Source organism: Phaseolus vulgaris, chromosome 2 (genome assembly GCF_000499845.2).
Source record: "Phaseolus vulgaris cultivar G19833 chromosome 2, P. vulgaris v2.0, whole genome shotgun sequence".
Taxonomy (NCBI): domain Eukaryota; kingdom Viridiplantae; phylum Streptophyta; class Magnoliopsida; order Fabales; family Fabaceae; genus Phaseolus; species Phaseolus vulgaris.
In genome coordinates this window covers 6,108,250-6,135,777 of record NC_023758.2, presented here as the reverse complement: position 1 = coordinate 6,135,777, position 27,528 = coordinate 6,108,250, and the positions used below count along the sequence as shown (strand labels likewise).

The window sequence follows — 27,528 nt, the reverse complement described above, 5'->3', positions numbered from 1 at the left end:
CCCAAAAGAATGACAAGTTATCTATAAGCACCTACCAATTTTTGTATGAAGTAGTGCCTAGAACAACTTGCCATGTCTTATTGAGACAACCATTGCAAAATGTACAAATTTTCATAAACCATGGTTGTACCAACAAGACTCTCTTTGCACATAAGAGAAAAAGTCTACAAGAAGGAGAACTCATGGGACAAATGAGAGTTGATAAAACTCTAGAGCTTTTAAGAGGAAAACTTTTGTCACCCATGAGAAAAGAAGTTCAAAGACATTACTTTAGGTATACCTCTTGTTTTCAAACTACACCTAAAGCAAAGTCCCAAGAACTCTATCTTCCTTCACCTTTTGTAAAAGATCCTTGGGAAGACACACATTTCAAATTAGAACTTCCTAGGACGACAAAAGGTCTTATTTCATTTTTCATGGATGTGGATAAACTCATCCCAAGAAACGTGACAAGCTTCCATGATTTATTTTCAAATGAAAGAGCTTCAACATTTGCAAACATAGCTCTTCCTTTTATGCTTCACGACATCATGAAAGACACTCACAAATCTTGGGATAAGAATCCTTTTCCTTATAAGCATGCATACAATGGAGTAGTCCACAAGATTACTCATATTTCTCCATTTGAAGTTGTATGTGCCCAATGTCCTCTTGCCTTTTTAAAGTTGTTACCATCTCTTAAAAGGCTTATGCCTAAGGGAAAAGTAACTACTTTTGGAAATTTTAGAAAATATAAAAGGATTAGAGGGCACCTACAACCCTCAAAAGGGAGGTATTGTGAGAAGTTGGCCAAAACAAGAGAAAAATGGCAACTTCATACATTTATTTGTTCTCCAAAGGCTCACCCTAACTCCTTTGCTTTGTTTCAAGATTCACATAGATTGATATTTGATCCGGGAGGACACACCTTGACGAAGCAAGAGGTTGCTATCCAAGATCAAGAATACACATCTGAGGATAGATCGTCTCAAGAAGGAGGAGATGATGGACACCATCCAGCCACAACCATCCCCTTAGCAAAAGCCTTGGATTTGAGGACAAATCCTTTTCAAGAGGGAGGGGATGATGGAGGAGGGCCCAAGCTCACCACACTATGAAAGCCAAGCTTCCAAGACTAAGACCGTCTAGCCATGATGGGAGCGTCTAGCCTAAAAAAGGAGCGTCTAGCCATGATGAGGAGCGTCTAGGCCATGAAGAGGAGCGACTACATAAGGAGCATCTATGAAGAGTCCTAGACCATCTAGCTTCACATATACATGGGCCAAGCTACGATTTGTGAAAAGAAGGCTTTGTTGCATAAAGGCCCATTAGGGGTACTTAGTAAATAGAGTAGTGCTAGAAAGTAAAAGAGAGTGAACATTCTAGAATGGTGCTTACTTGGCCGGACATGAAGCATGTGCCATGTGCCTTGTCATTGTTGCATTTCATTTGGCTCTCATTTCATTTACACTTAGCTTAGCTTTTACGGTTTTATAGCCTATAAATAGGAAGGCTATCTCTTGTATTTTCCAAGTTTATTGTGAGTAAAGTTATGCTGCCATTTTGTGCCAAGCTTTGCTTCTCCCTAGAATTCTAGGCTCTAAACTTCATCTCCTTCACCTCTCCTTGGGTTGGCCGAACCTCCCTAGCTTCATACACTTCATGCACCTTCAAGATCAACACCACTCTTAGGAGGATCTTGCTCACACACCTTCATAGCTTCCGTACCACTTTTTCTTACATGATTCAAGAAGACCTTCATGAAATGCCATCAATGGACCTAGTGATAGGTCCTAGACGGTCTAGGCTTCCTCCTAGACGTTCCTTTTGTAGTCGCCCCTCATCTTGTGCTTGACGCTCTCCTTTTGAGTCTAGACGCTCCCCACATGGTTCTAGACAGTCTAGACTTGGATCTTGGCTTTCATAGTGTGGTGAGCTTGGCCCTCCTCCATCATCCCCTCCCCCTTGGAAAGGATTTGTCCTCAAATCCAGCTCGTCCTCGTCGTCATTGGTACCTACAAATGGAGAAAGATCAATCATATTAAAAGTATCATGTACTCCATATTCAAGAGGTAGGTCCAATTTGTATGCATTGTTATTGACTCTCTTGAGGATTTGAAAGGGTCCATCATCTCGGGGACTTAGTTTGGACTTCCTTTGAGTTGGAAATCGATCTTTGCGAAGGTGAAGCCAAACTAAGTCTCCTTCCTCAAAAATTATTTCTTTCTTCCCTTTATTGTTGTATCTTGTGTACTTCTCATTTTGTTGTTGTATTTGGAGTTTAATCTTCTCATGCATTTTCTTCACAAAGTCGACTTTGATTACTCCTTCCTTATGCACAAATTCTTGTGGATTAGGAAGAGGTAACAAATCCATAGGTGTGAGAGGATTAAATCCATATACTACTTCAAAAGGAGAAGCATTAGTAGTCTTGTGGACTACTCGATTGTAAGCAAACTCAATGTGGGGAAGATACTCATCCCAAGATTTATGGTTTCCCTTCATGATAGCCCTAAGCATAGTCTCAAGAGATCTATTGACTACTTCGGTTTGGCCATCCATTTGAGGATGACAAGAAGTTGAAAATTGTAGTCTTGTTCCAAGTTTGCCCCAAAGAGTTTTCCAAAAGTGGCTTATGAACTTGGGATCTCTATCGGATACTATACTTCTAGGGAGACCATGAAGTCTCACCACTTCTCTAAAGAAGAGTCTAGAAATATTTTGAGCATCATCTACCTTGTGGCAAGAAATAAAATGGGACATTTTGCTAAAACGGTCCACTACCACAAAGATAGAGTCATGGCCTCTTGCAGTCCTAGGGAGTCCTAAAATGAAATCCATGCTAATGTCTTCCCAAGGAGCATTTGCAATCGGTAAAGGGGTGTAGAGTCCATGAGGCATTGTTCTAGACTTGGCTTTTAAACATGATATGCATCTAGAACAATGTCTTTGGACATCTTTTCTCATGTGTGGCCAAAAAAATTTTGGTTTCAAAATGTCTAGAGTCTTATCAACTCCAAAATGGCCCATGAATCCCCCCTCATGTGATTCCTTGACAAGGAGTTTCCTATGTGTGCCTTGGGGAATGCAAAGTTTTCCTTCTTTAAAGAGATATCCCTCGGTCACATAGTAACCTCCTTGCGCTCTATGTTGACATTGGGCATAGATGGATGAAAGTTCTTGATCCTCTTGGTAAAGCTCTCTTATGTGATCAAATCCAAGAATTTGGGCACCCAATTTTGAAAAGAGTGTATGCCGTCTTGAAAGAGCATCGACCACTATATTGGTACTTCCTTTCTTGTATTTGATTACATAAGGAAATTGTTTAAGAAACTCCATCCATTTAGCATGTCTCTTGTTGAGCTTGTGTTGGCCCTTTAAATATTTTAAAGACTCGTGATTACTATGGATGACAAATTCTTTGGACACAAGGTAGTGTTCCCAAGTCTTTAGGGCTCGCACAAGAGCATAGAGCTCTTTGTCATAGGTGGGATAGTTGAGGATGGCACCATGGAGTTTTTCACTAAAATATGCAATGGGGTGTCCACCTTGCAACAATACCGCACCTATGCCTACTCCCGATGCATCACATTCTATCTCAAAAGTTTTGGAAAAATTTGGAAGAGCTAGAATTGGTGCATTGGTGAGTTGAGCCTTTAGCCTTTGGAAGGCTTGCTCATGCTTATCATTCCAACCAAATGCAACATCTTTTTTTACAAGTTCATTCAAAGGAGAAGCTAGACTAGAAAAATTAGGCACAAATCTTCTATAGAAGCTAGCTAACCCATGAAAACTCCTTACATCACTTACATTTTGTGGAGTGGGCCACTCTCGGATGACTTTGATTTTCTCAGGGTCAACATGCACCCCCCTTTTGTTGACTATGAAACCTAAGAAAACTACACTATCTACACAAAAGGTGCACTTATCCCTATTGGCAAAAAGACTATTTTTCCTAAGCACTAGAAGAACTTCCCTAAGGTGACTTAGATGGTCTTCTAGGGTTTTGCTATACACTAGGATATCATCAAAATAAACTACTACATATTTACCTATGCAATCTCTCAAGGTATGATTCATGAGCCTCATGAATGTACTAGGGGCATTAGTGAGCCCAAAGGGCATCACCAACCACTCATATAATCCAAATTTGGTCTTAAAAGCGGTTTTCCATTCATCACCCTCTTTGATTCGAATTTGGTGATATCCACTTTTAAGGTCAATTTTAGAGAATATGGTTGACCCATGTAGTTCATCAAGCATATCATCAAGCCTTGAGATTGGATGCCTATACTTGATGGTGATGTTGTTGATTGCTCGACAATCACAACACATGCGCCATTTTCCATCTTTTTTGGGCACCAACAAGACAGGTACAACATAAGGGCTTAGGCTCTTTTGAACCCAACCCTTCTCCAACAAGTCTTGAACTTGTGACTCTATCTCCTTGGTTTCCTCGGGGTTTGTTCTATAAGCGGGCCTATTTGGTAGGCTTGCCCCCGGAATGAAGTCAATTTGATGTTCTATACCTCTAATGGGAGGGAGTCCAATGGGTCCCTCATTAGAGAATATATCTTCAAATTCACTTAAAAGTTTTTCTATTTGAGGAGGTAGATTCATGAGTTCATTACTTGTGGCGGTGCATGTAAGTGTTCCTTTACAAAAGACTAGGCTTGGTTGTTCAACAAGAAACAAATTTTCCAAAACGTTTTCAAAAGGCTTTTCTTGTTGAGCAACCTTGTGGGAAGGAACACTCTTCTCCCACGCCTTCCTATCCCTAAGGATTTTCTCTTTTTCTAGCACTCTTTTTTTTCCTCATCCCTCTTATGTTTCATTTGTATTTGGTTTTTCACCACTTGAGAATGTGGTAAAGGACTAAGTACAAATTTCTTATGCTGTGGGTGAGGGAAATCTCGTTAGTGAGACCATCATGCAAGGTTTTATTGTCAAATTGCCATGGTCTCCCTAATAAGATGTGGCAAGCTTCCATAGGCACTACATCACATAAAACTTTGTCTTTGTAGTTCCCTATGGAAAACTTGATTTCCACTTGCTTATCTACACTTAGTTCCCATTTTCATTAATCCATTGCAATTTGTAAGGTTTTGGGTGAGGAACTACTTGTAGATTAAGCTTTTCCACCATTCTAGCACTACAACAATTACAACTAGATCCACTATCCACAATGAGGGAACATATGTTTTCTAAAACATTGCATCTTGTATGGAATATGTTCTCCCTTTGTGTTTCTATGGATGTGCTAGGGTGATTGTTGAGGGTTCTCCTAATCATAAGCAATTCTCCCTCTATTGGAGCTACCTTCTCATCCTCTCCCCCTTCCTCTCTCTCACTAGGCTCATCCTCGCCACTAGTGTATTCATCTACACCCTTTAAAAACAAAGTCCTTTGGTTTGGGCATTGTGCTTGCACATGCCCTCTACCATAGCACTTAAAGCACTTAACATCTCTAACTCGAATGGGTGGGGTGGAGTTTTCTTTTGCTAAGGGTTTGGTAGGTTCTTTTGGTTTTTCTCTTGATGTGCTACCCTCCCTTCTATATTCTTTCTTGAGATAAAAGCTAGAGTAGGGGCTTACCCTTTGACTTGAAGTTTTGCGCAAAATTTGTTGTTCAACTTTAATGCAAAGTTGAACCAAGTCATTCAAGTCTTGGTAGGGAAGGAGTTCTACCCTATCTCTTATCTCAAGAGAAAGGCCACTAAGGAACCTAGCTATGGTGGTGTCCTCCTCTTCCCTAATGGATGCTCTCATCATGTAGAGCTCCATTTTCTGCCTATACTCTTCCACACTCATGTTCTTTTGTTGGAGTCTTTGGAGCTTGTCCATTAACTCCCTATGGTAGTAGGAAGGTATGTGGCGACGTCTTAGGGCTCCCCTAAGGTCATTCCAATACGTAATGGGAGGTTCCCTATGAAGACGTCTTTCTCTTTCGAGAGAGGTCCACCAATACATGGCGTTCCCTTGGAAGCTAAGGGCGGCTAGGGGTACCTTGCGTTCTTCACTCACCCTATGGCAAGCAAAGAGTTGTTCTACTTTCATCTCCCAATCTAAGTAGATTTCTACATTCTCCTTACCATGGAAGTGAGGTAGGTCTACTCTAACCTCCCTTGGCCCCTCTTGCTCCCTTTGCCTATTTCTTCTAGGGGGTGGTTGGTAATAGTCATTGATTCTAAGGCTTCCCTCCCCCAGAGACTCATTACTTTTAGAATGGGATGCATGAGTATGAGATTTTTTTGATTTTTGTGACTTCTCTTCTTGGGTTTAGTCAACTCATTGATTTTAGTCTCATTCTCCAATTGTCTAAAAGAAATCATTTGCACAGCTTGTGAAACTTCTTTCAAAAGAGTTTTTATTGATTTGACTTCACTTTCAATAGACTTTGCAGAATGAGAAGAAGAAGACATGACTAAAGCTTTGTGTATACAAGTATTTTACCTTGAGAAAATTTAGGAAAGTCAAAGAAGGTAGTTTTTCAGGTAAGGGAGGTGAGTCACAGTGGACTACTTAAATACCAAGCCTTTGCCTTAGCCAAAAACTATCCCTCAATGTCTTCACACAAAGCTTTTTCTTAGTAAACCACTTAGAACACAATTAAGTTGAGAAATCAGATTTTAATGCAAGAAGACAATGCAAGCTAACTAATTAACCAAGCAAGGATTGATAAAGCTTAAACAAAGCAACACAATTGAAAAAGCAAAACTAATTAAGTAAGAGATGCAATTAAAAACAATTAACAATTGCTAAACTAGATAGTTCTACACTAGTCGGCCCTAGGTGAGGCTTCTTGGACACTTGGAGCCCTTGAAGACACACTCACCGTCTAATCACGTAATTAAAGAAGTAATTAACAAAAGTTAAGTTGCAAAGAAAATTAAGAAAACTCCATTTGTTGATCTTTTTTTTTTTGCTATTGGCACTTCCTTGGTTGTCTTTTCTTTGTTGGGCCTTCCAAATGTTTGTGGTGTTTTTAGTAGGTATTTGTTTCTGCCCTTGCCTTTGTTCCTCTTAGAATTAGGGAATTAATTCTCCAATCCAGCACCTATCAAGCAAGCTAGACGTCACTCAAGTCAAATTTCCACTCAAATAAGCACCAATTGAGAAACAATCCAACACCAAATTTAGAGGCCAAAGAATTAAAGCAAGAAACAAATTAATTGGAAAAACAGTACCACACAAATGGAATTAAATTGTGACAACTAGAAAGAGTTCCAAAGAAATATTAGACAAGCAAATAAAGGTACTCAAAGAAAGGTAGGCACACAAAATGGATCATAAGAATAGCACTAGAATTGATTTCAAAATCAAAAACAGCACCACTGAAAAATTGTTGTGGGCCAGAGAGCGTGATTTCCCCCGATTTATGTTGAGCTGCCCTTTTAAGATTTGCTTCTGAAAATTTATATGAAAATAATTCAAGATCTCAACTAAATTCTGGCGTTGGTTTCACTCCAAACGCATGAACCATTTTTTTTAATAAGTTTTCTAAAATCAGTGTTCAGTTACGCCAACTGTAGCGCCATATTTGCACACTGTTTTTATAATATTTATCATTTTTTTTTTCTATTGACTCTTTTGAGCTGATTCTTTTTTTGTCTTTTCTGTAACACCTCAATCTTTTGTGATTCTTTACAATCTTAGTCTATTAATTGATTGAAACACTTAAGAATATCTTTGAAAAACAATTTCATGTGATAAAATTCTGTTTTCATATGTTTAATATATTTTTTACAATCTAAGGTCTATTAATTGATTAAAACACTTATGATACATTTGAAAAACCATTTCATGTGTTCAAATTTTATTTTGATATGTTTAATACTTCTTTTACAATCTAAGGTCTATTAATTGATTGAAACACTTATGATATCTTTCAAAAACAATTTCATGTGTTAAAATTGTGTTTTGATATGTTTAATACTTCTTTCATTTATAATCTAAGGTTTTATAACCTAAGAAAGTATAAGAAAGTGAATGTTCTATATAATAATAGTTTTAACTATTGAAAACAAGCGTATTACTTAACTAAATATTTTCAACTTTTTCTTTTCGCTAATAATTGATTGAAAACACTTATGATATCTTTGAAAACCAATTTCATGTGTTAAAATTGTGTTTTGATATGTTTAATATTTCTTTTACAATCTTAGTCCATTAATTGATTGAAACACTTATGAATATCTTTGAAAAACAATTTCATGTGTTAAAATTGTGTTTTCATATGTTTAATATATTTTTTACAATCTAAGGTCTATTAATTGATTCAAACACTTAAGATACCTTTGAAAAACTATTTCATGTGTTCAAATTGTATTTTGATATGTTTAATACTTCTTTTACAATCTAAGGTCTATTAATTGTTTGAAACACTTATGATATCTTTGAAAAACAACTTCATGTGTTAAAATTGTGTTTTGATATGTTTAATACTTCTTTCATTTACAATCTAAGGTTTTATAACCTAGGAAACTATAAGAAAGTGAATGTTCTGTATAATAATAGTTTAAAAGTATCTTAACTATTGAAAACAAGGGTATTGCTTAACTAAATGTGTGCAACTTGTTCTTTTCGCTATTAATTGATTGAAAACACATATGATATCTTTGAAAACCAATTTCATGTGTTAAAATTGTATTTTGATATTTTTAATATTTCTTTTACAATCTTAGTCTATTAATTGATTGAAACACTTATGAATATGATAAAGAACAGATAAGAGAGGCTTTTACCAATGGAGGAAAAGGTCATTCACCCACACATTTAAAGTTCTTCCTTCTAGTCTTCTCAAAATTAAAAGAAGACATAAAATAAAGAGAGGATCAAGCCTAAAGTCAAAGAAGTCTACAAGCTTTCAAGAATGGGCTTCAATTAAATATCTCTCTTTATAGTTTCTTTTGTATAAATTTGTAAATAATATAGAATAGTGTTTAGGTAGGTGCTAAGAGGGAAACCTAAAGAAACCTCTTTTGTAAAGCATCTTTAGGCTTTAGTTTAGAATTTTCTAGAAGGTGACTCTTCATGAGTCACTATAGGCGTTAGCTTAGGAGACTCTTGGGTAGCTTGTGGTACAAGCTTTGTAAAGCTCATGACCGGCCCTTGCTCCTATAAAAGGAGGGCTTGGGTCCTTCTAAATTCAGAATTGGAATTTGTAGTATCAAAACTCTCCCAAATTGGTGATTGAGTGTAGTGAGAACTTGTTTTCTCCTCTTCCTAGTCTCATCTTGAGAGCCTTGGTTCCCTCAAGTGGCGGCAATTCACACTTATCTTGGAGCTTTCACACTTCAAGTGGCGTGTTCAACAACCAAGAACTACAACCACATAAGTCTTCTTTCTTCTCCATCTTCTCATTCCATTTCCGTGCCTATTTGAATTCCTAAACATGTCTTAGGTTCCTTTCTTGCAATTCTATTCGGTGCTTTTGTTTTAAGTCATGTTTTGTTCGGTTCATCTTCTCCTTTGCTGGATTTAATCGGTTCTTCTTCATTTTCCATTGATTTGTTCGGTGCATTTCAGTTGTTATGCAATTTAATCAGTTCAATTACATTCTTACATCTTTTAATCGGTTCAATTGACAAGAAATGGGACTTCCATGTGAGTTTTGGTGTTTGGCGCAAGTTTTGGTGAGTTCTTGAAACATAGAACATTGATTCATTTCTATAAAAGTGCCTCTTCATTCTCCAACTCAAGTTGATTCCATAAAATGTCAAAGAATCATCTATATCTTGCTATTGGAATCATATCATGTGGTATCATGAGTTTAGGTTTCTTCTTGTTTGTGTTTTGAGTTGTGTTGCACTTTTAATTCAAGAACTTTCAATTCTTGTTGTTTCTTTTCTATTTTTAGGATATTTTTGAGTTTTCTTGCTGTTTTCCTTTTGATATTACATTGTGTTTGTGTCATTTTAATTTTTGAATCCATACAAGTTTTTGTCATAGTCATGTTTTTTCCAAGAATGTTATCAATTCCTTGTGTTCCTTTTATTGTAATTTTTGTTTCTTGCTTTTGTGTAATGCAATTTTCTGAGTTTGTTTCTTGTTCCTTTGATGCATTTTCCTTTTAGTTTTGAGTTCATACTTGTATTTTAGATCTATACAAGTTCTTATACATCATTTCTATTATGTCTTTTGTACCGTCCCGGGGCGTTGACCAAAAGTCAAAGTCAAAGTCAACACATGGTGAGACCGCTCGAGGGCCCCAAAGAAGGGAAGGAAGGTCAAAAGGTTGACCGCTTGGGACATCGCCTAAGAAAGGCGTCGCCTCGCAAAGGGGTCGCCTAAGAAAGGCGTCGCCTCGCAAAGGGGTCGCCTAAGAAAGGCGTCGCCTCGCAAAGGGGTCGCCCAAGAAAGGCGTCGCCCAAGAAAGGCTTCGCCTCGCAAGGGCATCGCCCAAGAAAGGCGTCGCCAGGTAAAGAAACAGTCAAGTTAAGATATCGACGGTGTTACCCCCCGATACCCATGGGTAGGGAAGACCATGGAGGGGGCAACACCGTGAGGAAGTCTTTGGCTCCGGAGGCCCAGAACAACAATGGAGATAAGAGAAAGGTGGCTTCAAAGCCATAAGTTCTAGTACCAGTAGGGGGTAACCTGACTCATGAAGTACCCACGCCACCGCTGGGAAACCCTGAGACAGATACAACCCATGAGGAGGCCACGCCTAGGGGAGAACCACGTGCATGGTACGAGAGAAAGGTAGATACCCTCCCAAGGTGAGTGACTAGAGGTTGGGGCGCATGAGTTGGCACCCAGGAAGTCACCCACAAGCACTTCGAGGAAAGAGGGCTCACACAATGGAATAACCCTAAGTTGGGTTGCGGCGCTGAGGGACCCTCTGCGCAGAATAACGATCAAGTCAGAAGAGCACGTGGCAATAAGCACGTGCTCATTAAATGTTTCAGTGAAAGTTTGCCAAGGTACGCGCTAATTCAGTTAAGATTCGAACATTCCAAGGAATATTTTTATACGCTTTCAATGCGCTTAGCGTTTTAAACACGAGAGATGTATAAAAAGGGACCTTGGGGCATTTGAAAGGGGATCCGAGTTTTGACCTAATTCTCGCAGTTTTACACAGAACACAAACCCTAGTTGTTTTCGCTGCGCACCCACTGTGAGCACAAGACGATTAGGGCAACACAGTTTCAGTCATTCAGTATAGTTTTCGACCACCCTCAGAGCGTTCAGTCACAGTGTTGTACACAGGGTGTGTCACCTTTGATGTTTCTCGCTAGCTGACTTGATCGTCGGAGTGCAAACGACCGCGAGGGCGCCCCTTTGTTCACTTTTTTTTTCAAGTATTCACAGACGGAACAGAACGAAGGTGCCCTAGCTCGTGAGGACAAGCCACGCGCAAAGACGCCATTGGTCAACCGGCGGGAACATTTGGCGCCCACCGTGGGGCCCGATATAAAACATCAGTTCCACTACTCAAGTTTTTCAGTTCCAGTTCTCAAAACCCATATAAGTTAAGAAGGTTTCTAGAAAGCCACGAACATGAGACCTGCACGCTCTAGGAGTGAAGAGATGACCATGCAACAACTAGTGGGAATGATGCAAGGGCTGCAGGAAGCAATGGCAGCATCGAAAGCGAAGCAAGAGCGCATGCAGGCAGATCTCACAGCATCTCAGGCGAGAAACGATGAGCTCCACCGCGCCAATGAGGAGTTATGCCGTGGATGGCGTGACGTAGATGAACCTGAGATTGCCACCCCACCCAGGGAATTCTCAACACCATTCTCACAGGAAATCCTAGAAACAGCAATCCCCAACACATTCACGAGGCCCAAAGTAGCCTTCACAGGGATGGAGGATCCTGAGGCGCACCTCACTGCGTTCCACACACAGATGATGCTGGTAGGCGGTTCTGATGCCGTAAGATGCAAGCTCTTTATGAGCACTTTGACTGGGATGGCCATGGATAGGTTCATCAGTCTCCCAAAGGGCCATATCACGTCTTTAACGCAGCTCTCGCTGCTATTCAGAGAGCAGTATTTAGCCAACAAGGCCCCAGCCCCAGTTTCATACGACCTGTTCAACGTGAAGCAGTATCAAGGTGAGACCTTGAAAGAGTATATAAGCTGCTTCGCGGCGCAGGTGGTGAAGGTGGGTACCACCGACGAATCCATGATCGTGTATGCATTCAGGAAAGGGGTGTGTCCTAGGTCTTTCAGCAAGTCACTCAACCGCAGCCGCCCCAAAACTTCTGCTGAAGTAAGGCATCGGGCGGTAGAACACATTGCCTCTGAGGGCGAGGCATACGAGAAGTGCACGACAACTGCACCTACACGCCCAAGGGCGCAGATGCGCACACAACCCGCTAGAGTCCACAAAGCCACTACTGAAAGAAAGAATCAAGATATGAGGCGTGCCTACGAGACAAGGAGAACCCAACCTAAGGGCCGATCAGAAGGAAGGAGAGAGGGCAATAGACCTTTAAGGCACAACTTTGTGGTAGAACTTAAAGACCTCATCGTTGTGCCCAACATAGCTGAAAGGTTGAGGCCACCGGTGAAGTCTGACAAGGTACTGGGACCTCACAAGGAATCATGGTGCGAATTTCACGAAGCATTCGAACACCATATTAACAACTGCTTAGCGCTGGGCTATCAGTTGGATGAACTCGTGAAGAATGGATTTTTGAAAGATTATCTCGCTGGGCCCGCTGCGACCCCAGTCACGGCGACACGAGAGGAAGGTCAAGCACACGAAATCTCAACTCACGGAGAAGTGCACACCATCTCTGGCGGCTTTTCCGGAGGAGGACCCACTGCCTCTCAACGAAAGAAATATGTGAGGTCAGTGAGTTTGGTTGCAGAGGAATTTCCGGACGACCCGTGGGAGTCAGACCTCGTTTTCACAAGGGCTGACCTGCGGGATGTCGTCCCACATGATAATGACCCGGTGGTCATTTCAGTAGTCACAACGGGAAGAAAGGTTCATAGGGTCCTCGTCGACCAGGGCAGTTCTGCAGACGTCATGGTTTGGTCGACCTTCAATAAGCTACAGTTTTCCCCCGACCTTTTGAGACCCTATACTGGATGCTAGTATGGGTTTGTAGATAACCCAGTAGAGGTACGTGTGATGAGAATCAAATAAAGGAGGCTTTTATTAATGGAGGAAGAGGACATCCACCCTCACATTTGAAGTTCTTCCTTCTAGTCTTCTCAAAATTAAAAGAAGAAATAAAATAAAGATGAGGCCCAAGCCCAAAGCCCAAGCCCAAGCCCAAGAAGGCCAAAGCCCAAAGAGCCCAAGTCCATCCCATGAGGGGCAAGGCCAAGCTTTGAAATACTCTTGTATAGTTTTAGGAGGTGTGGTTATTAAAAGGTGTGTGAAAATGTAAAATAAAGTCACATTGTCCATGTGACTTAGGAGAGTGGTGTAGGTATAGTTTTTGGGAGGTGTCATAGTAGAAAAAGGTCACACCTCCCATGTGACTTGTTTTTGGTGGGAATTTCAAGATGTGATTCCAATAGCCACATAGAACAAGATTCTTGACACTTTGAGGAATCACCTTGAGCTGGAAAATGTAGAGGCACTTTCTTAGAAGTTGGATCATGGTTCTAAGATCAAGAACTCACCAATAACAAGTACCAAATCCCAAACTCATTTGGATGAACCAAATATTGTCAAATTGAATCAACAAAGAAATAGAAACTAGATCAACCGAACAGAATTAAGCTACTAAACAAAAGAACCGAACAGAATTTAAAAACAAAACAGAATATAGGTGCTGAAAATAGAAAAAACCGAAAGCTAGACAACTCAAAAACACAAGGTAACATGAACAATTGAAGAAGAAGAAAGGAAGGAGAAGAGAATGCTCATGAAGATGGAAGATAGGTTGGATGATCACGCCACTAGAAGTATGGATGCTCCTAGATGAGTGTGGAAGCCGCCACTTGAGGAAACCATGGTCCTTCAAGATAAGACTAGAGAAGAAGCTCAAAGCTCTCCAAATGCTCACTCCAATTTTGAGTATAGTTTCTTTAGATAAAATTCAAATCTGAATTTTACAAAGGAAGCACCTCTATTTATAGCCTAAGGTGCTGAAAAATAAGTGGGAAATTTCAAATAAACTCATTTGAAATTCCCACCAAAAACAAGTCACATGGGAGGTGTGACCTTTTTCTACTATGACACCTCCCAAAAACTACACCTACACCACTCTCCTAAGTCACATGGACAATGTGACTTTATTTTACATTTTCACACACCTTTATTTAATAACCACACCTCCTAAAACTATACAAGAGTATTTCAAAGCTTGGCCTTGCCCCTCATGGGATGGACTTGGGCTCTTTGGGCTTTGGCCTTCTTGGGCTTGGGCTTGGGCTTTGGGCTTGGGCCTCATCTTTATTTTATTTCTTCTTTTAATTTTGAGAAGACTAGAAGGAAGAACTTCAAATGTGAGGGTGGATGTCCTCTTCCTCCATTAATAAAAGCCTCCTTTATTTGATTCTCATCAACGTGGCTACTTGGAGCTAAGGACGACGCTCGCTGACGGAGCGACATCACGCACCGAGAGCATCCGGTACTTGGTGGTCAATGCCAACTCAGCTTACAACATTTTGTTGGGCAGACCTGCCTTAAATAGATTAAGGGCGGTGTCCTCCACGCGCCACATGAAGATGAAGCTACCAGCTCTAAGTGGCAAGGTGATTGTGATCAAGTCAGATCAAGAAGAAGCCCGTAAGTGCTATGAAAATAGCCTAAAGACAAAGAGAGGCGTGGTCATGGTAATCGAGCGCCCACTCGTTTCAGATTCGCAAATGGAGTTAGAACTGTTGGAAGAAGCGAGTTTCCTGGATGCATTCTCAGGTTACAATCAGATCAAGATGCATCCCAGGGACGAGAGTAAAATGACATTCATGACGGAAACGTACAGTTACTGTTATAAGGTGATGCCGTTTGGTTTGAAAAATGCAGGCGCCACCTACTAGAGGCTGATGGACAAGGTCCTTGCACCCATGCTGGGAAGAAACGTGCAGGCCTACGTGGATGACATGGTGGTAACTTTGCACGAGAGAGGGCAGCACACACTGATCTGGAAGAGCTATTTGCTACCATATCGAAGTATCACCTCAAGTTAAACCCAGAAAAGTGCGTTTTTGGCGTGGAGGCAGGAAAATTCTTAGGTTTCATGCTTACAGAGAGGGGGATAGAGGCAAACCCTGACAAGTGTGCAGCCATCATCGCCATGAGGAGCCCAACCTCAGTGAAAGAACTTCAGCAACTGACGGGGCGAATGGCAGCATTATCGAGATTCGTGTCTACTGGAGGGGAGAAGGGCCACCCTTATTTCCAATGCCTCAAGAGGAATAGCCGTTTCGTATGGACAGATGAGTGTGAAGCAGCGTTTCTCAAGTTGAAAGAGTACTTGGCGCGCCACCTGTGCTTTGCAAGCCACAAGTAGGCGTCCCCCTCCGCTTGTACTTTGCGGTGACTAAGTGGGCCATTAGCTCTGTACTGGTCCAAGATCAAAACCAGGTGCAGAAGCCCATCTACTTCGTGAGCAAGGCTTTGCAAGGCCCTGAATTGAGATACCAGTCATTAGAGAAGGCGGCGCTAGCGGTAGTATTCTCAGCACGAAGGCTCTGCCACTATTTCCACAACTTCACAGTGGTGGTGATGACAAACCTCCCTATCCAAAAGGTACTTCAGAAGCCAGATGTAGCAGGGAGGATGGTTCGCTGGGCAGTAGAGTTGTCAGAGTACGATATCCAATATGAACCTAGGGGGTCCATCAAAGGGCAAGTCTATGCTGACTTCGTAGCGGAACTTTCACCAGGAGGGGACCCCCAAGAGGTGGAGTTAGGGTCACAATGGGTACTCTCAGTGGACGGATCTTCCAACCAGCAAGGGAGTGGCGCAGGGATAATCTTGGAGGGGCCTAACAGAGTGTTGATAGAGCAAGCTTTACGCTTTGCCTTCAAGGCAAGCAACAACCAGGCGGAGTACGAAGCGTTGATTGTTGGGATGCTTTTGGCTAAAGAGATGGGTGCGCAGAGCCTACTGGCGAAAAGCGACTCGCAGTTGGTCACAGGGCAAGTGACAGGGGAATATCAGGCGAAAGACCCACAGATGGCTGCCTACCTGAGGTATGTCGAGGTGCTGAAAAGAGCTTTTGCTGCGTTTGAGGTGGTGCATGTCCCTAGGGAGCAGAATGCCAGAGCTGACCTGCTTGCCAAGCTGGCCAGCTCAGGCAAGGGGGGAAGGCAGAGGACCGTGATACAGGAGACCCTCAAAACGCCGCGAAAGTTCGTTGCAGACAACAAGGTGGACGTTCTTCACGTTAGCACAACGAGAGGAAAACCAAGGAGTCATCGCTCTTCGAGTCAAGATACGGCGAGGGCACCCTGTATCAGTGCTTATGCGACCTCGCCAGAAGAAGGAAAAGGCGTACAGGTGTGTGCTTTAGAGGAAGGCGACACATGGATGACCCCTTACAGGCGATACCTAGCGGACAGAGTCCTCCCAGCAGAACCAAAAGAAGGTAAGAAGATTAAGAGGAACATTGCAAGATACACACTCGTAGATGGGATATTATTCAGGCACGGGTTTACGCACCCTATCTGGACGTGCGTAAGCGGCGACGAGTGCACCAGGATAATGGCTGAACTGCACGAAGATATTTGTGGGAGCCACGTGGGAGGAAGATCCTTGGCATCCAAGGTAATACGCGCAGGGTTTTTCTGGCCAATAGTAAGAGAGGATTGCATGCGATACGCCCAACATTGCAAGCAGTGTCAGATGCACGCTGATTGGCACAAGGCGCCGCCAGAGGAACTGAGATCCATATACAGCCCATGACCTTTCCATACTTGGGGAATTGATATCTTGGCGATAAGACAGATGAAGTACTTGATCGTTGCCATCGAATACTTCACCAAGTGGATAAAGGCCGAACCAGTGGCACAGATCACCGCGCACAAGGTACAACACTTTGTTTGGAAGAACATTGTGTGTCGTTTTGGGGTGCCAAGGCGTCTCATTTCAGACAATGGCACCCAGTTCGCAAGCCAACAATTGGGGAAGCTATGTACAGAAGTAGGAATCAAGCAGGTGTTTGCATCAGTTGAACCACCCCAAACAAATGGGCAGGTCGAGTCAACAAACAGAGTTTTGTTGAGGGGTTTGAAACGTAGATTAGAGAAGGCTAAAGGGGCGTGGGCAGAAGAAGTACCAAGGATTGTATGGGCTTACCACACCACGCCTCAATCTTCCACCATGGAGACGCATTTCAGCCTAGTGTATGGATTGGATGCCATGATCCCAGTGGAGATCCACGAGAGCTCGCCTCGTTTCCTAGGTTTCGTGGCAGAAGAGTCCAATGAAGAAAGGAGGGTGAACCTGGACCTAATAGATGAAGCCAGAGAAGAGGCGAAAATTAAGGCTGAGGCTGTGAAGAGAAGAGTGGAGCGTCAGTACAACTCTAAGGTGAAGCTACGACAGTTCCAGGTTGGTGACTTGGTCATGAGGAAGTGATGGATTTCCTATGAGCTCTTCTTGGATGTTTGTGGAAGATGGTGCAAAAGCTTAATGAAGGAGATGAACAAGGTCCTCCTAAGAGGTGTGATGACCTTGAAGGTGCATGAAGAGTGTGGAAATGGGGAGGTTCGGCCAGCCCCTTTGAAGGTGGTGAAATGAAGATTAAAACCTAGAAGCTAGGCAAGGAGTAATGTATGACACTAAATTGGCAACATAACAATACTCTATTCAATCTTCCAAATACAAGGTGTAGGCTCCTTCTTTTATAGGCTAAGGAGGACCATAATGCAACCCTAATGCTAATCAAAATGAAATGCAAATTTACATCACATGGAGCACATGGCCATGTGGAGAATCCTTCTAGAAAGTGAAAATCTTTAGCAAATCTAGGTCAAGTCTCATGGAATCAAGTTTATGCTATTTTTTCCACAACTAATACTAAGCTATCCTTAATGGGCCTTCATGTAGCATATACAAGTTGCTTCTTCTCCCATCCATAGCTTGGCCCAAGTCTCACATCCATAGCTTGGTCATGGACCTAGTAATAGGTCCTAGACGGTCTACCCTTCCTTTTAGACGCTCTCCCTTTAGACGCTCTCCACCTTGTGCTATTCACTTTGGCCTAGACGCTCCTTCTGCGCCTTTGAGCGATGTCGAGGCACCAGAAATGAACATATATAGTCCTCCCTCGCCTTTGAGCGATGTTGAGGCTATAGAAGAGATCAAATCCTCTTTTGCCTTTGGGCAATGATGAGGCAGGCGACACCTTCATAAGGGAGATTCCTCGCAGATAGAAAGACCAAGTGGAGTTCTAAGTAAAGAGATCAGGAGAAGGGTATGCATCGCAACTCAGAAGGGAAGTATGAAAAGAGAAGGTCACGTACTACCTAAAGAGTTAAAGACAAGGCAAGGAAGCGATGCACCGAAAGTAAGTACCAATTAAGCCTTCGATTTAGTAAAGCAAGCAATAAAGCAGAAAAGTTACAAGTACACGAGGATGCAAAAATAAAGCTCGAATAAACATTTAAATGAAGTTAAGTGTTAGAATTACAGAGCAAGTGTTAGAAAATGCAAATTTACAAATGAAGTTTAAATAAGTGGAGTTCAATCCCCAAGGTCAAGGGGAACTACTTTCCCGTAAACTATATGGTGAAGAGGGCTGCAGTTGGAGATGTCGATTCCCGGGTTTTCACAAGAAGCTTGAGCTAGAGCCTCCTTGAATCCCTCTGCAAAGGTATCGACCATATTGTCGATAAGTTTCCCCTTTGCCTTCTCCAATTTTGCAATGGAGGAGTCTCGAATTTCCTTCTCTGTAATGAGCTCCCCCTTTGCCCTCTCCAACTCTTCAATCGTGGAGTCGCCAGAGGCTAGCTGTTTCTCAAGAGCTTCCTTCTCCACTTGAAGCCTGTTCAGTTCAGTCTGAAACTGATCATGCTCGGTTTGAAGAAGGTTGAGCTTGTCCATCTTTTCAGCCAGCTCCCCCTCAGTCTTCTCCAACGATTGCCCCCGGGCAGCACATTGATCAACAAGCAGTTTTTGTTGTGCCTCGGAGGTTCGCATCACCGCTTCTAGAGCGACGATCTTGGACTGACGGGACGCTACTGTTGGGTCTATTAATGTCTAAGTTCAAGAGGGGAGGGGTGAATTGAGCTTATAAAATTTTCGCAAATACAAACAGTTTTCAGTATATCAGAGGCAAATGAACAGATTGTTTTTAAAAGAAACAGATTGATTCTTCAGAACAGTCTAGCACAATTTGAATTTGTTCAGATTAAAATTGCAATCAACAGAGAGGTATAACAGAATCAGATTGGTTAGATTTTACGAGTTTGAAGAATACAACTATGTCAAGAAATCAACCAAGTTCATTCAACACAAGGTTTCAAATGAAATGAATCTCTGTCAGAATTTAATGAATAAGACTATTTGTCCTTAAACCAATGAAAACCTCATATACCAATACTGTGTTAGTGATTAGAGAACTTTAACAAATCAGGAAGAACAATTTTTATTAAACCCAGAATTAACAGATTTGATTTCAAAAGAACAAATTTAGTTCTTGACATAATTAAGCAAAACCAGAAACGAGTGCAGGGATGAGAGGAAAAGACAAGCAAGTTTTTATACTAGTTCACTCATACAGAGCTACATCCAGTTTCACCTTACTCTAAGGTGGAATCCACTAAAAACAGTATCAATCACTTACAAACACAACAGTTCTTGAACACTACAAGAACAATACAACCAATGCTGAAAAACCCTATTTCAGCACACCTTGTGATGGAGGAGGGCCAAGCTCACCACACTATGGAAGACAAGATCCAAGTCTAGACCGTCTAGAGCCATGTGGGGAGCGTCTAGACTCAAGTAGGGAGCGTCTAGCACAAGATGAGGGGCAACTACAAAAGGAGCGTCTAGGAGGAAGCCTAGACCGTCTATGACCTATCACTAGGTCCATGGCCAAGCATCTCCACCCACATTTGGGGCAAGCAACGGATGGAAGGGAAAGGAACTTGTACATGCTCCATGAAGGCCCATTAGGGGTGGCTTAGTAGTTAGCGTAGTGTCAGAAAGCATAAACTTGTCTCCTTTTGATTTAACCTAGTTAGCTCACGTTTTCTAGAAGATTCTCCACTAGGAACGGCCATGTGCTCCATGTGCCATGTGCCTCCACATTTCCATTTCATTTGGCTAGCATTTCATCTTCTATTAGCTTAACATTTACGGCCTCCTTAGCCTATAAAAGGAGAAGCCCATCACTTATATTTGCAAGATTAAATTGAGTAATGTTATGCTGCCCATTTTGTGCCATACTTGCTCCTTACCTAGTTTCTAGGTTTTAATCTTCCTTCACCATCTATCAAAGGGCTGGCCGAACCTCCCTTCTTCCATACTCTTCATGCACCTTCAAGGTCACCACAACTCCTAGGAGGACCTTGCCCATTTCATCCATAAGCTTCCGCACCATATTACCAAACATCCAAGAAGAGCTCCTTGAGAATGCCATCATTTGGTATCATGAGCATAGGTTCTTCAAATATGAGTATTTCTTGGTCATTTTCTTTTTGAGTTCTTCTTTAATTCGTGTTGTTCTTTACATTCCATATTGTCCTACTGTTTTTTAATTTTTGCTTTGAATTGGTGTGCTGTTTGGAAATTCCAATCGGTGCATCTTGTTCAATTGTTCTTTAGCAATCTTTGTGCAATTTTTGGTAGGATTCCATATACTTTGTGTTGTTGTTTTATTTTAGGTATTTGAGTCCTTATTGCAATTTTATTTGGTTCATTTTATGTTCATTTGAGTCTTTTAATTTCTGAATCTATATGTGTTTTGTCTAGTCATGTTTTTCCCAAAATGTCATCAAATCATAGTAGTACTTTGTTTGGCTTATTTGTTTCTTGATTTTGGTCTAAATGTTTGATTTGAATATGCTGTGTTTTTGATCCTTTGGTGCCTTTTTTTTTTAGCTTGAGTTCATATTTGTGTTTAGATCTACACAAATTCCTTTTCATCAATTCCATTGTGTTTTTCTTTTGGTATATTTTGCTGTTTTTTTTCCAGATTTACAGAATCCCCTGTTTTGCATAACTCTGTGCTGGCTGTTTTGCTTAAGAAAATTATTTTCCCACATAGGAAATTTCTGATTCTCTGGATTATGCAATATTGAGGTGGTACAGAAAAGACAAAAAAAGAATCAGTTCAAAAAAGTCAATAGAAAAAAAATGATAAATATTATAAAAACAGTGTGCAAATCTGGCGCTACAACTGGCGTAACTGAACACTGATTTTAGAAAATTTATTAAATAAAAATGGTTCATGCGTTTGGAGTGAAACTGATGGAAGAGGCCCAAGCACAAGCCCACATGCAAGCCCACCAAAGGGTAGATTTGGGCCAACCATAGAGTTATGGCCAAGAGGATCCAAGAAGACGTTCTTTTACATGTTCAAATGCCATAAACTCTAGTGTAGAGTAGACTTTAATTTCTTGTCAAAATTAGCATAGAAACTTTATTTGTAATTTTCTTAGAATTAATTTTGGCACCTAAAACACCAACCTAGGTAAACTTAGAGTTTCTAAAAAAACCTCTAAATTTACCAAGGCCGGTCTAGAAAGCCCATGGAGGGGGTGAGCATAAAAACTAGACACACCCCTCCCCATGTGCTCATTTGTGCACCCATGTGCTCATTTGTGCACCCATGTGCTTCACATTTACATTTCATTTGGCTAGCATTAGGGTTGCATTATGGTCCTCCTTAGCCTATAAAAGGAGGAGCCTACACCTTGTATTTTCAAGTTTATTGTGAGTAAAGTTATGCTGCCATTTTGTGCCAAGCTTTGCTTCTCCCTAGAATTCTAGGCTCTAAACTTCATCTCCTTCACCTCTCATTGGGTTGGCCGAACCTCCCTAGCTTCATACTCATCATGCACCTTCAAGATCAACACCAGTCTTAGGAGGATCTTGCTCACACACCTTCATAGCTTCCGCACCACTTTTTCTTACACGATTCAAGAAGACCTTCATGAAATGCCATCATTTGGTATCATGAGCTTGGGTTCTTCAAGATGAGTTGCTTTTGGTCTTTTCATTTTTAGTTCTTCTTTATTTCATGTTGTTCATCTTATTTCCATAATTTTCTTGCTGTTTTTTGCATTTTAATTTGTTTTGGTGTGCTTTTTGGAAGATCCAACCGAAACACTTTTGTTCAATTGATCTTGAACAATTTCTTGTGCAATTTGTGATAGGATTCCATACACCTTTAAGTTGCTGTTTTCTTTTAGGCTTTTGAGTCTTTATTGCTTTCTTATTTGGTTCATATTATGCTTTTGAGTCTTTAATTTCTGAATCCATATATGTTTTGTCAAGTCATGTTCATCCACAATGTCGACAATTCTTAGTAGTCCTTTATTTGGCTTGATTGTTTCTTGATTTTGGGTATTTTTAATTGCTTTGAATCTGCTGTTCTTTGATCTTTTGGTGCCTTTTTAATTTTAGTTTGAGTTCCATTTGTGTTTAGATCCTACACAAATTCTATTTCACAAATTCTATTGTGTTTAAATTTTGGTATCTTGCTGTTCTTTTGTTTCCAGTTTCCAGAATCCCCTGTTTCAAATTTTCTGTGCTGGCTGTTTTGTTCCAGAAAAATATTTTCACTCATAGGAAAATTTTGATTCTCTGGAATATGCAAGTTTAAAGTGTTATAGAAAGGACAAAAAAAAAAATAGTCCAAAAGAATCAACAGAAAAAAAATGATAAATCTTTTAAAATCAGTGTGCAAATCTGAGGCGCTACAGCTGTCGTAACTGAACACCAAAATTGCAAAATTTATTAAGAACAATTGGTGCATGCGTTTTAAGTGATTCCAAAGCCAGATTTTAGCTAAGATCTTGAATATCTTGCATATCAAATTTCAGAATCATATCATAAAAACACAGCTCATCATAAGGGGAAAAACACGTTTTTGGCCCACAACATTTTCCCGTGGTGCTGTTTTTTTTTTATTTTGTCATCTAATTCTAGTGCCATTCTTAGGATTCTTTTGTGTGCCTACCTTTATTTTGGTACCTTTTATTTGCTTGCTTAATATTTCTTGGACCTCTTTCTAGTTGTCATAATCTAACTCCTTTTGGTGGTACTGTTTTATTCAATTAAATTGTTTCTTGCTTTTGTTCTTTGACCTCTCTAATTTGGTGCTGGAATTTATTTCTCCTTTGGTGCTTAATTGAATGGAAACTTGACTTGGGTAAGGTCTAGTCTTTTGATAGGTGCTGGAATTGGAGAATTAAAACCTTCATTCTAAGGGGAAACAAAGCCAAGGCCGAAACAAGCTTTCTTGAAAAACACTACAAACACTTGGAGGGCCAACAAGCAAAGACAACAAGGAAGTGCATTTAGCAAAAAGAGGATCAACAAAGGGAGTTTTTCTTAATTTCCTTGCAACTTAATTTGTGTTAATTACTTCTTAATTACGTTATTAGACGGTGAGTGTGTCTTTAAGGGCTCCAAGTGTCCAAGAAGCCTCACCTAGGGCCGACTAGTATATAACTCTTTAATTAGCAATTGTTAATTGTTCTTAGTTGTTTCTATATTGCTTAATTAGTAACGCTTTGTATGTGTGGTTGTTTTAAGTTTTGTTAAAAACCGTCTAGCTTTGTTAATTAGTTAGCATGCATTGTTTTCTTGCATTAAAATCTGATTTCTCAACTTAATTGTGTTCCAAGTGGTTTACTAAGAGAAAGCTTTGTGTGAAGACATTGAGGGATAGTTTTTGGCTAAGGCAAAGGCTTGGTATTTAAGTAGTCCACTGTGACTCACCTCCCTTACCTGGAAGACTACCTTCTTTGACTTCCCTAAATTTTTCTCAAGGTAAAATACTTCTCACTCCTCTAAATCTCTTAAAAGTGAGGTGAAATCCTTGAAATCTCTTTTGAAACAACTTACTAAGGATATTCAATCAATTTCATCTAAACAATTGGAGAATGAGATCAAAACTAATGAATTGACTAAAGCAAAGAATGAGAAGTCTCAATTTTAAAAAAAATTACATTCTCATGCATCTAGCTCTAAACATCATGATTATCTTGGGGAAGAAAGTCTTAGGAAAAATGAATATCATCAACAATTCCCTAGGAGAGCTAGGAAAGAGAGACAAGAAAACCTAACCAAGCATATCTCTCACACTCAAGCTAGAGAAATTCCATGTTTAGAATACCTTGGCAATGATCAATTAGCATCTCAATGTTTCAATGAAAGATCTATGATCTTAAGGGACAAAGATGAGAATAATAGCCAAGAAAAAGAAGCTAGTGAGAGTGAAGAAAATGTAAAAATAGAAAAGCAAGAGAAAACCCTTGGGAAACAAAAGGCGTGGGAGAAGAGTGTTCCTTCCCACAAGGTCATTCAACAAGAAGGAAAAGTTGAAAATACATTTGAAAATATACCTCTTGTTGAACAACCTAGCCTTACCTTTTGTAAAGGAACACTTGCAAGCCTAGAAAAAAAAGAAGAATCCTTAAAAAAGGCTTGCATAGATAAAAATATAGTAGATTATTTTACATACATGCCAAGATATCACCAAGTGAAGGTCAAGTCATCTATAGGCATTTACAAAGACAATTTTTTATGTGAAGTAGTGCCTAAAGAAACTTCTCATGTCTTATTGAGACAACCTTTGCAAAGAATTGAAATTTCCATGAACAAAGGTTGTATCAACGAGACTACCTTCACACATAAAAGAGAAATTCTTCATGAAGGAGAACTCATGGGTCAAATTAGAGTTGATAAAACTCTAGAGCTTTTAAAAGGAAAATTATTGTCACCCATGGGAAAAGATGTTCAAAGACATTACCCTAGATACATTCCGTGTTTTAAAAATACATCTAAGGCGATGTCTCATGAACTCTATACTCCTTCACCTTTTGCAAATGATCCTTGGGAAGACATAAGCCTAAATTTCATATTAGATCTTCCTAGGACAACAAAAGGTTTTGATTCCATTTTCATGGACATGGATAAACTCTTCCTTAAAGAAGTGACAAGTCTTCATGATTTCTCTTCAAACTTAGTGTTGGATAGAGCTCCAAAATTTGAAAACCATCATTTGAGGATTCTCTTGGAAAAACTTGCAACTAAGTTGTCCTTTTCAAATTCTTATCATCCTCAAAAGAATGGTCAAAATAAAATTGAAAACATAACTCTTGTTACTATGCCTAGAGAAATCATGAAAGACAACCACAATTCTTGGGATGAGTATCCTTTTTCTATTGAGCATGCATACAATAGAGTAGTCCACAAGACTACTAATATTTCTACATTTGAAGTTGTATGTGAACATAGTCCTCTTTCTCTTTTTGCGTTGTTACCACTTCCTAAAGGAATTATGCCTAAGGAACAAGTAACCACTATTGAAAATTTTACAAAGCATGAGAGGATTAGAGAACACATGCAACCATCAAAAGAGAAATATTGTAAAAAGTTGCCAAAAACAAAAGAAAAACAAAAATGGCAACTTCATAAAATTGATTTGTATATAACTGCTTCAACTAACTCATTTGCTTTATTTAATAATTCCCCTAGGTGGACGTTTGATCCGAGAGGGCAAGCATAGTTGAAGAAGCAAGAGGCTGCTATCCGAGATCAAATCTCTAGATCTGAGGATAGATCTTCTCAAGGAGAAGGAGATGATGGACACCATCCATCCACATCCATTCCCCTAGCCATGAAGAAGAAGAAGCAGTGGATTTGAGGACAAATCCTTTTCAAGAGGGAGGGGATGGTGGAAGAGGCCCAAGCACAAGCCCACATGCAAGCCCACCAAAGGGTAGATTTGGGCCAACCATAGAGTTATGGCCAAGAGGATCCAAGAAGACGTTCTTTTACATGTTCAAATGCCATAAACTCTAGTGTAGAGTAGACTTTAATTTCTTGTCAAAATTAGCATAGAAACTTTATTTGTAATTTTCTTAGAATTAATTTTGGCACCTAAAACACCAACCTAGGTAAACTTAGAGTTTCTAAAAAAACCTCTAAATTTACCAAGGCCGGTCTAGAAAGCCCATGGAGGGGGTGAGCATAAAAACTAGACACACCCCTCCCCATGTGCTCATTTGTGCACCCATGTGCTTCACATTTACATTTCATTTGGCTAGCATTAGGGTTGCATTATGGTCCTCCTTAGCCTATAAAAGGAGGAGCCTACACCTTGTATTTTCAAGTTTATTGTGAGTAAAGTTATGCTGCCATTTTGTGCCAAACTTTGCTTCTCCCTATAATTCTAGGCTCTAAACTTCATCTCCTTCACCTCTCCTTGGGTTGGCCGAACCTCCCTAGCTTCATACTCATCATCCACCTTCAAGATCAACACCACTCTTAGGAGGATCTTGCTCACACACCTTCATAGCTTCCGCACCACTTTTTCTTACATGATTCAATATTCTCTAATGAGGGACCTATTGGACTCCCTCCCATTAGAGGTATAGAACATGAAATTGACTTCATTCCGGGGGCAAGCCTACCAAATAGGCCCGCTTATAGAACAAACCCCGAGGAAACCAAGGAGATAGAGTCACAAGTTCAAGACTTGTTGGAGAAGGGTTGGGTTCAAAAGAGCCTAAGCCCTTGTGCTGTACCTGTCTTGTTGGTGCCCAAAAAAGATGGAAAATGACGCATGTGTTGTGATTGTAAAGCAATTAACAACATCACCATCAAGTATAGGCATCCAATCCCAAGGCTTGATGACATGCTTGATGAACTACATGGGTCAACCATATTCTCTAAAATTGACCTTAAAAGTGGGTATCACCAAATTAGAATCAAAGAGGGTGATGAATGGAAAACCGCTTTTAAGACCAAGTTTGGATTATATGAGTGGTTGGTGATGCCCTTTGGGCTCACTAATGCCCCTAGTACATTCATGAGGCTCATGAATCATACGTTGAGAGATTGCATAGGTAAATATGTAGTAGTTTATTTTGATGATATCCTAGTATATAGCAAGACCCTAGAAGACCATCTAAGTCACCTTAGGGAAGTTCTTCTAGTGCTTAGGAAAAATAGTCTTTTTGCCAATAGGGATAAGTACACCTTTTGTGTAGATAGTGTAGTTTTCTTAGGTTTCATAGTTAACCAAAGGGGGGTTCATGTTGACCCCGAGAAAATCAAAGCCATCCGAGAGTGGCCCACTCCACAAAATGTAAGTGATATAAGGAGTTTTCATGGGTTAGCTAGCTTCTATAGAAGGTTTGTGCCTAATTTTTCAAGCCTAGCTTCTCCTTTGAATGAACTTGTAAAAAAAGATGTTGCATTTTGTTGGAATGATAAGCATGAGCAAGCCTTCCAAAGGCTAAAAGCTCAACTCACCAATGCACCAATTCTATCTCTTCCAAATTTTTCCAAAACTTTTGAGATAGAATGTGATGCATCGGGAGTAGGCATAGGTGCGATATTTTGCAAGGTGGACACCCCATTGCCTATTTTAGTGAAAAACTCCATGGTGCCACCCTCAACTATCCACCTATGACAAAGAGCTCTATGCTCTTGTGCGAGCCCTAA

General features: G+C 40.4%; 2 protein-coding genes across 2 annotated transcripts; both read left to right on the top strand.

Annotated features, from left to right (window-relative positions):
• The first annotated feature begins 11,481 nt into the window (after positions 1–11,481).
• LOC137809920 (uncharacterized) lies at positions 11,482–13,032 on the top strand. Its single transcript, XM_068610979.1, has one exon. It carries the CDS (start codon positions 11,482–11,484, stop codon positions 13,030–13,032), a length of 1,551 nt encoding a protein of 516 aa, XP_068467080.1.
• A 2,586-nt stretch (positions 13,033–15,618) lies between these two features.
• LOC137809919 (uncharacterized) lies at positions 15,619–16,800 on the top strand. Its single transcript, XM_068610978.1, has one exon. The coding sequence runs from the start codon at positions 15,619–15,621 to the stop codon at positions 16,798–16,800; it is 1,182 nt and encodes a 393-aa protein (XP_068467079.1).
• Positions 16,801–27,528: the final 10,728 nt, after the last annotated feature.

Excerpts from the sequence above, each read along its gene's own strand:
- LOC137809920 (XM_068610979.1), top strand. The coding sequence starts at position 11,482 with ATGAGACCTGCACGCTCTAGGAGTGAAGAGATGACCATGCAACAACTA.
- LOC137809919 (XM_068610978.1), top strand. The coding sequence starts at position 15,619 with ATGACAAACCTCCCTATCCAAAAGGTACTTCAGAAGCCAGATGTAGCA.